Source organism: Miniopterus schreibersii (genome assembly GCF_964146895.1).
Source record: "Miniopterus schreibersii genome assembly, chromosome: 11".
NCBI lineage: Eukaryota > Metazoa > Chordata > Mammalia > Chiroptera > Miniopteridae > Miniopterus > Miniopterus schreibersii.
The window spans coordinates 40714031-40731762 of record NC_138111.1 but is presented as its reverse complement, the minus strand read 5'-3'; the positions used below and the strand labels follow the sequence as shown (position 1 = coordinate 40731762).

At 39.9% G+C, this 17732-nt stretch overlaps 1 protein-coding gene, 1 long non-coding RNA gene and 1 pseudogene across 5 annotated transcripts in view; 2 read left to right on the top strand and 1 right to left on the bottom strand.

The window, feature by feature from the left end:
* Positions 1-3736, top strand: part of PIP5K1B (phosphatidylinositol-4-phosphate 5-kinase type 1 beta) — a 266167-nt gene extending 262431 nt beyond the window's left edge. For all 3 annotated transcript variants that reach the window (XM_081151913.1, XM_081151915.1, XM_081151914.1), the window contains one exon: positions 2830-3736. In XM_081151913.1, the coding sequence (XP_081008039.1) occupies positions 2830-2832 (3 nt within the window). In that variant the 3' untranslated portion in view covers positions 2833-3736. The remainder of the gene's footprint in view (positions 1-2829) is intronic.
* Positions 1-17732, bottom strand: part of LOC308564147 — a 55494-nt gene that overhangs the window by 28528 nt on the left and 9234 nt on the right. The window contains exon 2 of the long non-coding RNA XR_013999899.1: positions 13133-13224. This is a non-coding gene — a long non-coding RNA (uncharacterized lncRNA). The remainder of the gene's footprint in view (positions 1-13132; positions 13225-17732) is intronic.
* Positions 10146-10473, top strand: LOC308564013 (pancreatic progenitor cell differentiation and proliferation factor-like; annotated as a pseudogene). The gene has a single exon. The product of its transcript is annotated as a pancreatic progenitor cell differentiation and proliferation factor-like (transcript).

Sequence of the window (17732 nt, the reverse complement as noted above, 5' to 3'; positions counted from 1 at the left end):
AGGATGTAGAGAAAAGGGAACCCTCGTGCACTGTTGGCAGGATTGTAAATTGGTGCAGCCACTATGAAAAACAGTATGAGGTTTCACAAAATATTAAAACTAGAGCTACCATAGGACCCAACAATTCCACTTCTGGGTATTTATCTGAAGAAATCCAGAACACTAATTGGAAAAGATATGCACCTCTGTTCATCGTGGCATTATTCGCAACAGTCAAGATATGGAAGCGACTTAAGTGTCCAACGACAGATGAATGAATAAAGAAAATGTGGTACGGACATACAGTGGATTGTTCAGCAATAAAATTAAAAAAAGTGAGATCTTGCCAATTGCAGCAACATGGATGAACCTAGAGGGTATTTTGATATGTGAAATAAGTCAGACAGAGAAATGCAAATATCACATGGCTGCACTTATATGTTGAATCTAAAAAAAAAACACACGCACAAAATATACCAACAAACAAAATAAAAACAGACTTATAGACACAGAGACCAAAGGAATAGTTGCCAGAGAGAGAGGGATGGAGGAATGAGTGAAAAAGTTCTGAAGAGGAATAGTCAATAATATTGTGATACGTTTGCATGGTGACAGGTGATTACTAGAATTAGTGGGGAGATCACACTGCCAGGTATAAAAGTGTCAAATCACTATATTGTACACCTAAGACTAATACAACAAATATTAATAGTATATACCAACTATATTTAACTAAAAAATAAATGTAAAATATTTTTTAAATTTACAAATAGTAATTAATGGAATCTTGTGGTTGAAATGGAACTTTGTGATTATCTAACAGCCCAGCTGAGCCTTCTCTACTGGCCACCATATACCGAGTGCCTTCTGGGTGCTGTGTCAGGACACGGCTTTCTGCTTCAGCTCTACCCAGAGGCCAGTCAACCTCAGCCTCACCCCCAGTGACAACAACTGCCCCTCCAGTGACCACTTATTTCTTTACTCTGGTTAGAAAGTACTCCCATGTTGATGCAAAACTGGCTTCCACACATTTGTCCTGGTTCTGGTCTTGGATTCACTTAGTCTCACCCATTGGGTTGCAACAGATGGCACGCTGAGCCCATGTGCTGGGGGAGGGCATGGGGTGAGGATGCTTGATGTTGGGAGACTACGAGGGGTGAAGCTTTACCACTCTACCCATTTCACACATTCTGATATTCCAACCCCAATCCCAGGATCACAGTCATCTGTGCCACTATTGTTGATGACAGTGTCACAGTTTCAGGTGTCCTGGGACTAACCCTTTCTCCCCATGGCTAGCCTTCAGATATTTGGAAAACTATTATGCCCCATCTCTATGACTCCTATTTTCTAGGCCAAAAAGCCCAGGTCTTCAGCCATTTCCATGGAGTCCTGGGTTTGGAGCCCTTCACTGGTGGATTTTCTCAGGCAAGACTCAGACTGATCGATGTCCCTCTCCGAGTTTGGCTCTAGAAACCAGACACAGCATTCCAGCTGTGATCTATAGGCCAGTAGAGCAGAACTATTACCTCCTTTTGTTTTTTGGCTTTAAGAAAGCAGGACTCAAATCTAAATAGTAGGACCTTGCCATTTTATATTACTGATTGGTATGTACCATACATCAGTGTTATCACATTGAGCCTAAATAAATTCCACCTTAACATCTGCACTGAGCAAGTGGGCACCTTCCCATTTGCCCACTGCTATAGCTCAAACACCAGCCACTCAAGAGATTTCCGAAAGATGATTTCTGAGTAACAGTTTGAGTATATTGTGCACTTAAGCGGGGAAACCTCTCTAACCTATTAATAAGGGAACAATCTAAATGATTAAACAAAGTGGTAAGTTAACAAAAATTACAACTAACAATAGGTTCAAATTACATGATAAAATACTCATTTTTAAACAGAATCCTCTTTACTTGACAGATTCTTTTCTAGTAATTTTCAAGGTAATTTCAAACTTTCTATTCAAGCTTTTTTTTAGCCTCCAAATGAAGGTGTTCGGCCACACCATTTCTGTGATACAGCTCCAAGCATCTTAACTTCTATTTTGGAAGCACTAGCACATACTGGGCACTGTGCTAAGGGATATGTATATAATATTTGTATACTGTATGTTTGTATATATGTGTGCCTGTACACACTGTCTCTCCATAGAAAATTTTATCCCTCATAACTACCCCATACAGAGAGGTTTATTGCCCCCATTTTACAGATAAAACAAAGAAGGTGCAAAGAAGGTAACTTGCATACTGTTCAATAGTTGTAACAATTAGGAAATCAACAGATCTAACCTACTATCAGTCTCTAAAGATTGAGCATGGAACTGATTCCCCATATATATCTTAATATAACTGTCAGAGGTTGAATTAGTTGCCTCTGATTTTAAATGGTTATCATTTTACATTAAGTAGTTACAGGATATATTTTTACACCCTGGCCACAGGACCAGTACTTGAAAATGAACACAGCACTTACGAGTTTAAGACCATGTTCAAGTTGTTCTGATTGGCTTCAGACCTGATACACCACAGCACATCCCCAAGCCCTATGCACCTGGAGGGCAGGAGTATGTCTTAGGTGGCGCTGCTTCCTTCCGAGTCTCTAGCGCAGTACTGTTATTTAATAGGGAGGTGATAAGCCTTGGTGTCAACATATTACAAGTCCGCCAGAGGAGTATGCTATGCTCATCATTGCAGAATCCCAGCCTAATGCACCCCCTCTTCAACCTTCACATTTCCCAGGCATAAGTCATTGGGAGAAATAATGGATTTGTGTTCCTACTCCTGTGGAGCAGTTATAAATCAATGCAAAGTCTTACAGCTGCTTTCTTTCTTTTTCCCTCCAGTAAGTGCAAATGGTGAGCACCTAAGCAGATGGATGAAACATGAACACAGTCATAGGAGAGAAGTTCCTCGACTTCAGAATTTCCCAAAGGAACCTGGCTGAGCCCCATGACACAGAGTAACAATCAATTGGACTTAGGAGTCAGCAAGATGTCAGGGGAGCCTTGGTCCATGGGCTGATCAGCAGATGTGACGTGAAAAAAACACACACTCTTCTATCATTTGCTGTTGCTTGCCAAACTGTGAAGAACTGCATGAAAATATATTTAAGCTGCTTTCTATACCATTGCCAATCACTTTTTTGGACTTGAAAGTGCTATTTTCCTATTGATATTTGCATTATTTCATTCTGCATGCATCCAGTGATTATACATAAGCAATACATGTAATCTGCTTACATATATTTTTAAAAATCCATCTGTGCAAAATGGTATATAAAGTATAAATCCTGCTCTTTTTTGCAAAATTATAATCATAGCCCGTATCATTAAAAATTTAAATTGGTTTTATCTAAAGATCAGTATAATAGGTCTGCATATACTTTATAGATAACTAGCCTCTATAAAGATATCTTCACTGTTTACTAGTGAAATGAGAAGAGCGGAGCTATTTATAAAAGGCCTTATGTCGTGTACATACACGTTGTCTTTGAAATATTTGTGATTTAGTTTATTGCTTGTAAAAGAGAAATAATTTATTTAGTAAATACTATTGTAAACTATAGTTTTATTGAGAAAAATAAAATATTTTGTTCTCAATTGTGGTAGTACAGTAATTCATGGTTCACGAACTTTATATTTCTTTCTATGGTCTTTATATTTCTTTGTATTAATTAAAAACAAATACCTTAGATGCTTCTCATTTTTAGATATTCCAGAATCCTAAATAAACTGGCTCTCATGACAGATGAAAATGGAGAGAAAATTCTCTGGGGCCCCAAGAAGCCAAGAGCAGGTTCTGCTCAACTTGTTCAAGAGACTTTCCCCAATGTCCTGGTGTAATTCCAGCTTTTACTGTGTTGTGCTAGTGTAACAAACAATCCCAAAATCTCTGGATGGGATGTAGAGCAGTCCCTATCTAGAACATGTCACTTTTACGGCAGAAATTAAAAAAAAAAAAAAAAAGTGATAGTGTAACCAAGCGATGGGAGTTCATAAGAAAACTTCAGTTTAAATGTGGCTTATTGTACTTCTGCTCACATTCCACTGGCCAAAGCAAATGACATAGACAAGTCCGATGTCAAAGGGGTGGGAAGTATACTTCTCACACAGAAGTAGACTCAGTAGAGAGAGGCAACAAATATTTTAAGCAAATAATGCATCTATACCATCTCATGAGTGTACCAAGCAGCAGAGACTTAAGAGGCTGCATAATCATAACTGGGGGAAAAAATCATTAGAAAGTAAAATGACCAAGGTTGCAGAAAGACATTCCTGATGAGTAAGATGCTCAGTGTAAAATACTTCAAGTTAAAGCAAGCTGATTCTTCTAAGCAATCATGGTATTAACTTTTATAAATGTACCCTGCAGCCATGGTTATTCAGTATAACTCATAATTTTTTTAATATGTTTTTATTGATTTCAGAGAGAGGAAGGGAGAGCGAGAGAAACATCAATGATGGGAGAGAGTCCCTGATCAGCTGCCTCCTGCATGCCCCCTACTGGGGATCAAGCCTCAACCTGGACATATGATCTGACCGGGAATCGAACTATGAGCTCCTGGTTCATAGGTCAACACTCAAACAACAAGCCACGGGGCCGGGCATAACTTGTAATTTTACCTGCAGAGTTGGTGCTGGGAATATATCCTGGGTTGGTATGTCAATGGGAAATTCTAATGAAGGGGAAAACTGAGAATTTTTTGCCTCTCCCTAGTATTCAGATGCTCTCCCTCACTACAGGGGTTTACCTAGCTGGAATCCCGTTCTGACCCCCTCCCATTTGTAAACCTACCCATTTATCTAAGCAGGGATCCCTAGCCCAGGGCCCACTGATTTCTAGGAGTGTCATAGATGGATATTAATCGGACCATGAAATAATATATACAAGTAGGGCATGCCTTTGAGCACATGGGATTTTGTTTTGTTTTGTTTTCATAAAGAGAAAGACTAATTTTCATCAAATTCACAGTGACCTTGACGTGAGAGATGTTAACCATTATTTTAAGACCTAATTCAAATGCTATTGCAATGCCATGAAGCTATCTATGATCCCCAACCCTCTGCCCCCACTGGCAACAACTGACTCAGCCAGAACACCCTACAGTGAAGTTTGGCTACAACCCCTCCCCCCTCTACTTGCCCCACAGCAGTGCTCACAGCACTTAGTCCCCACTCTTAATGAGAACCAAGGATCACAAGATATCTAAGAAAGTTCTCGCCCAGCTGGTGTGGTTCAGTGGTTGAGCGTTGACCCAGGAACCAAGAGATCATGTTTAGATTCCATCAGGGCACATGCCTGGGTTGTAGGCTCGATCCCCAGTAGGGGGCGTGCAGGAGGCAGCTGATCGATTATGTTTCTCACCAATGTTTCTATCTATCCCTCTCCCTCTCTAAAAAAAAAATAAAAAATAAAAATTCAATAAAGACATTTTTTTTTTAAAAAGAGTTCCACCTGAACAAGTTCTGGAGATAGATGGTGGTCAAGGTCACACAACAACGTGAATGTACTTAATGTCACTGAATTGTACACTAAAAAATGGTTAAGATGGTAAATTTTATCCTGTGTATATTTCATTTGATTTGATAAGGGCTGCAGCATTATCAAGGGTAATCTCCTTTACTAAAGTCAACTGATCAAGCATGTCTACCAGATATTTTCACAGCAGTACCTATATTAATGTTTGATTAAATAATTAGATGCTCTACCTTAGCCAAGTTGATATACAATATTAACAATCATACCCAGGAAAATTAATTAAATGTGAGGGTAGAATAAAGTTACTTATGCAAAAATCATTTTTCATCTTCCCCTTCTCTGGAAGCTCCAAAAATATATGTTTTACCAAAATGAGAGAGTAAGCCAAGAAAGACAAAGACATAAAAGAGAAAGCCACAGGATCCAGAACACAAGAAATACAACCCAAGAGGGAGGTGAAGGAAATCCCCAGGATGAAGATAAAAGGAGATCTCAAGACAGCAACTATGGAGGAGTTCCAGAAATCAATCAGACCAGGTTGCTGCACAATGGCTCTGGGTACAGCTTCTCCAAGACAATGGAGATACCTAAGAGGATTTATACAGTGAGGGAAGAAAGTTTTAACTCTAGATTCTGGATTTTATTATGGGGCAGGAAAAAATATTAGCAGAAAAACTAAATAAAGTCTAGAATTTAGTTTAGTGTTACCAAAGGCTAATGTCTTAGTTTTAACAAATTTGCCACAGAGAAACTAGGTAAAGGGTATACAGGGACTCTGTTCTATCTTTGCAAATTTTCTATAAATGTAAAATTCTTCCCCCAAAAAAGCTCATTAAAACTGAAAAAGAAAATGGGCAAAATATTTAAACACACTTCAAAGATAATATAGAGATGGAAAAAAAGCACAAAAATAGATGCCCAACAGCATTAGTCATTAGGGAAATGCAAAGTAAAACTATAATGGTATATCACTAAACATATATTAAAATAGATAATTTTTTAAAAAATATTTTTAGAGAGAGGGAGAGAAACATCAATCAGCTGCCTCCTGCCCACCAGGGATCAAGCCCGTAACCCAGGCATGTGCCCTGACCAGGAACTGAACCACCAACCTTTTGGTGCGCAGGATGACACCCAACCAACTGAGCCACACTGGCCAGGGTGCTAAATGTTTTTTAAATTGACAGTACAAAGTGCTGGTGAGAATGTAAAGCAACTCTAATTCTCATACTTTCCTGGTAAAGCAAAATGGCTTAGCCACTCTGGAATACTTTGTCACTTTCTTATAAAGTTAAACATGCCCTTACCATATGACCAACCAACTCCATTCCTGATATTTATTCTAGAAAACTGAAAACTTAAGTTTGCATAAAAACTTATAGAAGGATGTTTATAGCAGCTTTGTTAACTATCAACAAAATGTGAAAACAACCCATGTTGTTGGCCTATTCAGGTTTTCTGATTCTTCCTGATTCAGTTTTACATGATCTCACTCATATGTGAAATCTAGTGAACAAAATAGATCCAGAGGCATACAAGCATGAACAGACTGACGAATCTCAGAAGGAAGGTGGGAGTGGGGGAGTGGGTGGGGAGAGATTAATCAAAGAATTTATATGCATATCTACATAATCCGTGGACACAGACAATAGTGTAGTGAAGGCCTGGGGCGGGGGGGGATGTGGGGTAGGGGGATCAATAGGGGAAAAAAGGGGGGACATCTGTAATACTTTCAACAATAAAGGTAAATTTTTAAAATAAAAATAAAAAATAGTTCAAGGACACAAAGTTGATTTCAGAGAAAGGTGTAAGTTAATAAAATTAATAAAATTATTACTCTCATGTTTTTTACTGAAAAAAACCCTGAAAACTCAATTGTCCCAGTGGGTGAATGGATAAACAAACTGTGGTCCATTCATACAATAAAATGATGTGCAGCAATAAAAAGGAAAGAACTACAATACACTCAATAATATGGATGAATCTAAAAGACACTGTGATGAGTTTAAGAGGCCACACTTGTGCTGGCTTGGTATGGCTCAGTTGGTTGAGTGTTGTCCTGTGCACCAAAGGTCACTGGTTCGATTCCCAGTTAGAGCACATGCCCAGGCTTCGAGTTTGTTCCCTCTTTCTCTGTCTCCGCCCTCCCCCTCTCTATAATCAATAAAAACATATTTTTTTAAAAAAAAAAAAAGAGGCCAGACTCTACAGGTCACTTACTGTATGAATCCATTTATATGACACTCTGGAAAAAGCAAAATGATGGGGTTAGAGAACAGGCCAGTGATTGGCAAGGGTTAGGGTTGGGGAAAGGTTTGACTACAAAGGGGCAGGGCAGCATGAGGGAAATCTGGGGTATGATAGAAGTATTCTGTACCTTGATTGTGGTGGTAAACAAAACTACATGGGTGTTAAAACTTAGAACTGTTCCCTAAAAGAATAAAATTTAATTTTACTGTGTGTAAGTTTTTTTAAAATTTTTAACTGGTTAATTTTAAAACATTCAGCTTAAAATAGACCATTATAACTCTAAGATATTGATGTAAGTCTCATGACAACCACAAAGAAAAACACAGATACACAAAAGAGAAAGGAATCTAAGTATACCTCTACAGAAAATCATCAAATCACAAAGAGAACAAGAGAAGAAAAGAACAAAGGAAATGCTAAACAGCCAGAAAACAATAAATTGCAGTAAGTCTACTAATTGTCAGAGAAATGCAAATTAAAATTGCAATGAGATGTATCACCTCACACCTATCAGAACGGCTATCATCAATAAATCCGCAAGTGAGATTTATCCGGATGATCACTTAGAAAGTTATATAATGTCTAATCACTGAAGTGTATACCCGAAACGAATATATTGTATGCCAACTGAAATTGGAAAAAAAATGATTTTTTAAAAAGTCAATATAAAATAAATGAATAAATAAATAAACAAACAAATCCACAAACAGCAAGTGTTGGTAAGGATGTGGAGAAAAGGGAACACTTGTACACTGCTGGTGGGAATGCAGACTGCTACAGCCACTATGGAAAACAGTATTAATTAAGTTTCCTCAAAAAATTAAAAATAGAACTGCCTTATGATCCATCAATTCCACATCTGGGAATTTATCCAAAGAAGTCCAAAACACTAATTCAAAAGAATATATGTACTCCTATGTTCATTGCAGAGTTATTCACAATAGCCAAGATATGGAAGCAACCCAAGTGCCCCTCAATAGACAAGTGGATAAAAAAGTGGTGGTACAGCCCTGGCTGGTGTGGCTCAGTTGGTCGGAGCATCATCCCATGCACCAAAACAGTGGCAGGGTTGGGTCCCAGTTAGGCACATACCCAGGTTGTGGGTTCAGTCCCCAGTCAGGGGGAGTGCAAGAGGCAACCAATCAATGATTCTCTCACACTGATGTTTCTGTTTCTCTTTCCCTCTCTCTCTCCCCCTCTCCCCCTCTCTCCCTCTCTCTCTCTCTCTCTCTCCCCCCACCTTTCTCTCTAAAAATCAATAAAAATAAATTTAAAAAATTTTTAAAGTGATGGTACATATATACAATGTAATATTACTCAGCTATAGAAAGACAAAATTTTACCATTTGTGAGAGTATGGATGGACCTAGATGATACTATGCTAAGTGAAATAAGTCAGTCAGAGAAAGAAAAATACCATATGATTTCACTTATATGTGGAATCTAAAGAACAAAATAAACAAAATTGAAACAAACTCATAGACACCAAGAGCCAACTAGTGGTTGCCAGTGGGGGACTGGGTGAAAGAGGTGAAAGGATTAGGAAGTACAAATTGGTAGTTATAAAATAGTCATAGGGATGTAAAGTATGGCATAGGGAATATAGTCAATGATAATGTAATAATTATGTATGGTGCCAGGTCAGTACTGGAAATATAAGGGGGAACACCTTGTAAAGTATATAATTATCTAACCACTAAACTGTACACCTGAAACCAACACAAAATAATACTGAATGTAAACTGTAATTGAAAAATAAAATAAATAGCCCAGCCAGTGTGGCTCAGCAGTTGAGCATCGACCTATGATCCAGGAGATTGCAGTTCGATTCCCAGTCAGGGCACATGCCTGGGTTGCAGTCTGGACCCTGCACCTCTCGGGTGTGGAGCGCACTGTGGTCTCCCCAGTGTGGGCGTGCAGGAGGCAGCCAATCAGTGACTCTCTCATCATTGTTTCTCTCTCTCTCCCTCTCCCTTCCTCTCTCTGAAATCAATAAAGATATATTTAAATAAAAAGTAATAATATATGGGCAGAGGAACTGAATAGACATTTTTCCAAAGACAATATCCAAATGACCAACAGGTACATGAAAAGGTGCTTGGCATCACTAATCAGAGAAACAAAAATCAAAACCACAATGAGATATCACCCAATATTGTTTGAATGGCTATTTTCAAAAAGACAAGACATAACAACTGTTGGTGAGGATGTGAGTAAAGGAAACCCTTGCGCATTTAGTGGGATTGTAAACTGGTACAGCCGCTATGAAAAGCAGTCTGGACCCTGCACCTCTCAGGTGTGGAGCGCACTCTGTGGTCTCCTATGCAAATGCACTCCGTGCCCCAGGCTCCGGTCCCAGCCACCCTGATGGGGCACGAGGCCCCTGCGGGATGGATCCCATGGAGGTTTCCAGTAGTCCGCAAGCAAGAGCATGGCGGCCATCTCCTCCAGCGGCTCGCGAGTAGCCACCCACGACTGCTACCAGCAGCACCTGGGTTCCACTTCCAGTGGAAGTGCCGAGTACGCTGGGGAAGCTACCCCCAGCACCCTGATCTCCCCAAGGTGACCCAGGGCAATGGTGGGCAAGCTTCTTTTTGGGGAAGTCCACTCTCCCATTCATGGCCACAGTTGGGAGTCCGCAGAGCACTCGGTATCTCCCCAGGCCTCCAGCAGCACGATCACCTGTGACCTGGCTCTGGAAGCTGCAAGGAAGCAGCCAGCGGCCAGCCCGGCAAACCCAATGCCCAACCCCATCCTGAGCGGCTATCACCAGCCACCAGACACCCAGAGAAACCAGGCCCTTCTCCCTCCACAGCCCACCACAGAGACTAGACAGGCTGCAGCAAACAGAAGTGGGTTCTTTTATATCGAGACAGCAAAACACCAAAACGCAAGTTGAGAGCACCCCGCTCTTTACTAACCAAGCCCCACGGGAGCCTTCCTGACACCGCATAACAGTGTGCCTTGCACCAAGTGGAAAATAAATGACAAGCAGCCAGTGAAAACAACAACAACCAAAATAGTATGGAGTTTCCTTAAAAAATTAAAAATAGAACTACCATGTGATCCAGCAATTCCACTTCTGGGTATTTATCCAAAGGATACAAAAATCACTATTTCAAAACGGTATCTGCACCCCCATGCTCACTGCAGCATTATTTACAATAGCCAAGGAATGGAAGCAACCTAAGTGTCTACTGATGGATGAATGGATTTTTTAAATGTGATACATATATACACACACACAGGAATATTATTCAACCATAAAAAAAAGAAGGAAATCCTGTCATTTGCAACAACATAGATGAACCTTGAAGGCATTATGCTAAGTGAAGTAAGCCAGACAAAGACAAGTACTATATGGTCTTACTTACATGTGGTGTCTAAAGAAATTGAACTCAAGATTCAGAGAACAGACTGGTGCTTGTCAGAGGCAGGGTGTCAGGTGAAGGGCAGGAGCTCTCTCTGTCACACTGAGATGATCCTACTGAAAACAAGCAGATTGCACAGAAGAAAAAGATATCCCAGGGGAAACTTAAGAAACAAAAACTGATGGCCAGGGAGTAAATTCAACATAAAATAAATACTAATAAAAGTAACATTTTTTTTTTCTTTCTCTGCTTACTTTGAGTTTAATGCACTTTTCTTTTCAGTTCTTAAGGTGGAAATTGAGGTCACTGATTTGAAATTAATACAGGCATTTAGTGCTATAAATTTGCCGCTGTATATTGTTTTAGTGGCACAAACTTGACATGTGCTTTCATTTTCATTCAGTTCAAAATATTTTCTAAGTTCCCTTTTCAAGTCTTCTTTGATTTATGAACTATTTAAAAGTATACTATTTAGTTTCCAAATAGTTGGAAAATTCTCAAGAAATTTCCTGTTATTGCTTTCTAATTTAATTCCATTATGATCAGAGAATACGCTTTGTATGCCTTAAATAGTTTTAAATGTATTGGGACTGGTTTGATGGCCCAAAATATGGTCTATCTTGATTTTCTGTCTATTTCTACTATCAGTGATAAAAACATACCATAGGAGTTTATGAAAAGTCAGAGTGTCCAAGCAATGGGCCTCCGTTGCTCCCTCAGGCCGCATGTCAGCCCCACAACATCCACCAGAAGAGAGCAAGCATGCACTCCTGCTCACAGTGTGAATTCTGAACTGCCCTCCCCAGTTGTTCTATACAATAGATTGTGTCCCACATAGCAAACACATAACTAAGACATATCCATTTGTCCTCCCATTTTCTCTTCATCTTGCCCTTTAAGTTTGACAGTTCTGCATGCCTCCAGTTCCGATTACCCACCCTGGGGACATCACATTGAGCTATTGCAAGTCAACGTAACAGCCTTTCACCCAGCCCCGCAGGCTGGAACCAAACAAAACAAAGAGGAATTCCTGATTGAAAGGTTTCTACCGTGGTTGTGAATTCTTTACACTCAATTCAGCAAATGTTGGTCAAGCAAGTGTCTACCATGTGCAAGGCCTGGTTCTGAGTTTACAGTTTAATCTTGAGCCAATATGTGGTGACTTATGTATTCAGAGAGGGTCAGATTAGAGGGGAAGAGGAAGGAGAAAAGACCTAGTGTTGATGACAAGAGGAGCCCAACTTCCATAAAAGGGAAATCCACATTCCCTCAAGAAGAACACAGCAGGGGCTGAATGCTTCTTTGTGTTTGGGGGTCAAGGCAGTTCCCTGGCAGATGGAAAATCTAAGTCTTCCCCACAGAATAACCTTGGAGACCCTCTGCTTTCATCAATGTAAATCAGCTAAAAGTCTGCCCATTTCTGACTTCTTCAAGATTATTTAATAGAATTGATACACAAAAAGCAATTACTGCTAAATTAACCTCTTAGCAATAGTCCGGTGCCTTGGAAGTAGGACTATTTGTTTAGAAGCAACCATGCACCAGTACATGACAATTCATACAGCATTAATCCCTGAAGTTCAGAGGAAGCACAGGGGTCTCAAATAAGCATAGCATACTAGAAACATCTCATGCTTTCTTTGTAGGTCAGAACATCAGGTACTTAGCTGTCCCAGAATCAACACAGATTAATCATACTCTTCTCTCCATTTTCAATTATGCTTTTCTTCATGGTCTGGGGAGCAGGAGAGTCCTTAGCATTCCCAAGCAACTGGGTATCTCTTTACATTCAGATAAACCCTTTTATCTGATTGGAAAAGATTAAGCAGCAGGACACAATGTGTCCACAACCTCCTCTGGAGCTTGGCTCTGGAGACAAATGAGGAGGTGAGATTGAGCCCTGCTTCCTGAGTGCCCTTCAGGAGGTAATCAAGATCACCCTTCTCTTGAAAACTGCCCCCCAGCATCACACCATCTGATTCTCCTTTTCACTCTTTATGTAGCTGTTTCACAATAGCTATTAGTATAAGAAGGCTTAACAGCCTACCTTGGAGGTATCGTGGGTTCGGTTTCAGACATCGCAATGAAGTGATTTGTTATCTTTGAGGTCTTGCCTTCAATTTGTAGAAAACATATTACCTGTGAAGCACAATAAAAGAAAGATCAATAAAATGAGGTATGCCTATATTTCATTCAGTTCTAACGTCCTATCTACAGAATAGTCTATGGGAACAAAGAAAGCTCCCCAGAATTCAAACATAACAAGAAACTTGCAAGTATCTGCCTCCCTGTGTAACACTGCATATTCTGGTCGAGAGAGAAAGACTTCTCAGAACTGGATTTTGACAGCCAACTTCTAGTTTATTTCCTTCCTTTTAGCAAAATAGTGCAGAACACCCATACATCTCACTTTAGGCAGCCTTCAGATAACAAAGCCAATCTTGAGATGAGTATGAAAATAATAAAAAGTGGTAGTAAAGCTATATTTTTAAGAAAATTAATATCACTATAAGAAACAACATTCTCTTTGTGGACTATATCTTTTACGAACTGTAACTCTATTGTGGAACGTGTCTTATTAACTGCTTCTTAAATTTTAAGGCTATTATAGACCTAACTTTAAAATCAGAATTTTGTAGAAAAATTTAGATTTGTTCTATATCCTGTTGTCAAATTAAAAACTTGATGCCATAAGATGTCCTTGAATGTTACAAGCTCTAAAGCCAATAGAATGATTTTATAAATAGGATGAAAATCCTTGGACACTTCCTTTATATTTCCTTACTGATAACTTCAGTTGCTGCTTCATTGATCAAAGTATTTTTATCAATGTGCTAATGAATAAAATCTGAGAGAATCTATGAATCCTTAGAATGCAATCCCTAGGTATTCATTTCTAATACCTAGAAGGCTCTTACTAAAGTTTATTGTCATTAAAAAAATAGTGCAGAAGAACATCTTTGAAAATCAGGTTTCTATGTCAGATTTGTGAACAGCAAGGATAGCTACAAAATGTTGATTTTAAAATTTGTTATGGCCCGTTATATGAAAGAGAAAATAATTACATAATGGGAGTCAGGAAATTTAGAAGATAGAGAAAGAGTTTGCTACCAGTAACTTATAAAGAATCACATTTCTTAACAAAAACGTTGGTGATCATCCATCCATTGATACCACTGATTCTGCTATAATACTTGCAGGCACCTGTTAACACAAAAAATAATCGGCATTGCAACATTGCCAGGATATGAAAAGGAAGCAGCCCTAGAAATAGGCCCCACTTGTTTACCTAAGAGCATTTCTTTCGGTGCCTAAGAAGCTGTTAACAGTGGTCTCTTCTGGGGAATAGCACTAGGAGTTTAGGGAAATGTGGATCCTAGGAAGGGAAATTTGTACTTTTCATTTTATAAACTTCTGAACTGCTTAATGTTAACCATGAATTACTTTTCTTATTAAAATAGCAATGAGGGTCCTGGCCAGGTGGCTCAGTTGGTTGGAGCGGTGTCATGTACACCAGAAGGTTTCGGGTTCGATTCCTGGTCACGGCACATACCTAGGTTGTGGGTTCCATCCCCACTCGGGGTATACATATGAGAGGCAACCAATCGATGTTTCTCTCTCACATCAATGTTTCTCTCCCCCTCCACTTCCTCTCTCTCTAAAAAAATCAATAAACATATCATTTAGAGCTGTAAGTTTTGGAATAATAAAAACCTGTAAATTAAGTGAAGGCAGTAAGTCATATTCATGTGAAAAGAAAATGAGTTATATTAATGTATATACATGTACATACTTTTACATCCATAGTTACATATATACCTAAAAGCACAAAAAAGACCTATAAGAATACTTCATAACTTGGTAGTACTTGCCTCTGGGAATGACAGGATGAAGAATCAGGTGGCATTCAACATTCTTCATTATCTGATTTTTTTCCCAAGTGCATTCACTTATGTGCTACTTGTACAATATTTAAGTCAATAAAAAAGGGACAATTTTTACAAAATCCTTTTCCCCCTATTTTGGAAGTGCTCCTGCTTCTCCTGGTAACAGTACTCTGAGGGACTGCTCCCATCCCATTTTATCTGATTCTGGTGGGGTTTCCAATCACAGGACCCTCACCAGCACCTGAGTCAAAGTCAGAGCGTGCAGAAACACGTGGGGACTGGGGGGATTTGTAAATGAGTCATCCAAAGGAATGTGTTTCTGAGGATGTTAACCAACAAGCTTCCCAGGCTCCTCTGCTTCTGAACCCTGGTTTTCTCAATTCTTCCTTAATTTGTCCTTCCAGTAAATTCCACTTTTAAAACAAAGCAATGGAGAGAGAGAGTAATAAACTTATTGAAAACAATAACGAAATCAAGATGGATCACACTGAGTCCAGGTTTCCTATAAGGCATTCAGGTGGAAATGTCTAAAAGGCTATTGGAAATGTGGGCTTGGAACTCAGGAGAGAATAAAAATTGATGGCTCAGATTTAAGAGGTATGAGAATTCCAGCCAAAGTACATGAATGAAGAGAAACAACAGAGTCAGGATGGGACTATGGGGAACACCACCCTCTGAGGTGGAGGAAGGAATATCAGACACTGTCATTTGCTCACCACAGTTGTATCTGGTGAGGCCTGCCATAATCAGTCCTTTGGAGACCTTGAAGGTAATTTCTTATGCACTTACGGACTGGGCATGGTCTCATAACATATAGGCAGTGTAGCCAGGTGACTGAATAAGAAATCGTATGCAGGAAAAGATGTTAGATCCAGATAGTGTAGATGGCATATGGAGCTTTTGCCACCATTTAAGGTAAAACAGCACAGGAGTTTCTCAGCGACCCCTTCTGCCATCACCATAACCACCCATATTCCATGACAAAGAACTGGGACCCTCCAGAGAAACAGGAGAGAACTTGAGGTTTTCCTTCAGAGGTCCCATCCAAGACACTTGGTATCTGGTAATACAGCACACCTGCCAATTAACATGAGCAAAGGCCTCAGGTGGAGCAGAGCACTCACCACATCCTCTACCAAAATATGCCCTATTAAATCAGAGGTCATGAACTGATGTTTACCAGGCCCACCCAGTCGTTCTAAATCTCAACTGCACACTGGAATCACCTGGGACATTAAAAAAAATACTGATGATTCCTCCTGCATCCCGAGATTCTGACTTAATTGGCCAGGGGTGTCACTTGGACTTTTAAAAGCTCCCCAGATGATCCAACTGTGCAACCAAGGTTTAGAACCACTGAATGAGCACATAAATATATTTTCTGTGGCCTGCATTACAGTAGCATGTAAATATACAGTATATTTAAAATTTGAAAATTATTTTCCAATAATTCAAAATTAGTTGATATCCTATACGCCAAATTATGCAGATTTCAGGCTTCTGTTGGAGCATCTGTAAACAGTAGGCCTGCATTCTCACTATTCGACTGTGCTGAGTTGCAGTCACACCTGATAGCATTTTCTCTGCCCTCTACAATCCTCCCCCGCCCTTCCCACAGCACAAGGCCAATGACAGTTGCTGCTTATCATCTCACTTGCACTCTGGCTTTTGCACATCAGTGTGAAGACCAGTGAAATACTAGTGCTTATCACTGTGTCTCCAGCAGAAGCAGGAAAGCAAGAGGCAGGCCAAGAGGGCATGTGTTCCACAGGGCCTGCCACTCATTTCCAGTACCTGCCTGGCCCCTGCAGCATTTGGATGTGCACCCTTGGTTTAAATCTGTTTTCCCAGCAGGAGCACCAAAATACCTCACAGCCTATAGAGCAAAACTGCTGAGAAGTGAGAGCTGCCACTTCTCATTATCTTAATATTTAGATGGCTCTCTAATACAAGAGAAAGCTATATAAAAAGAGTGAGCATAAAAGGGGCACGTAAGGGCACCAGAGAGGGAGTTCCAGAATTAAGGAAATGCAGGAAGGCTGACAACTTTGTATTCATTATAAGGGACAAAGGGAGCTGGAGACAAATCTGACCTGTGAGGTATAGGAATGCTTAACCTGGAGAGTCAAAAAAAAAAGTGCATGCGGGAGGCAGCCGGTCGAGGTTTCTCTCTCACACTGTTTCTCTTTCCCTCTCCCTTCTTCTCTAAAAGTCAATAGAAACATTTTTTTTTTAAAAAAAAAGGGGTGGAGACTGCAACCTTAGGGGTGGATTGCAGCCTTGCACCCCTGGGAATTGATGACCAATTCAGCCAAGCTTGATTGTATTTGAGAACCCCCTTTTTAAGCCTGCCCAGCACCGGTACTTTCTTCATCTAGCCTCCTGGTCTGTGCATACCGTCCCCTCTGCCTGCTATACTCTTCCCTTGATCCCCAGTAGGGGGCGTGCGGGAGGCAGCCAATGGACGTTTCTCTCTCATCGATGTTTCTCTCTCTCTATCCCTCTCCCTTCTTCTCGCTCTCTCTCTCAAATCAATAAAAACATAAAAAATAACAAATGTTGATGAGGATGCAGGGAAAAGGGCACCTTGTACACTATTGGAGAGGATGTAAAATGATGCAGCCTCTGTGAAAAACAGTATGGAGCACCCTCAAAAACTTAAAAGTAGAACGTCCATATGATCCAGCAATCCCACTTCTGGGCATATAGGAAGAAAACTGAAATCAGGATCTTGAAAAATTATCTGTACGTCCATGTTTA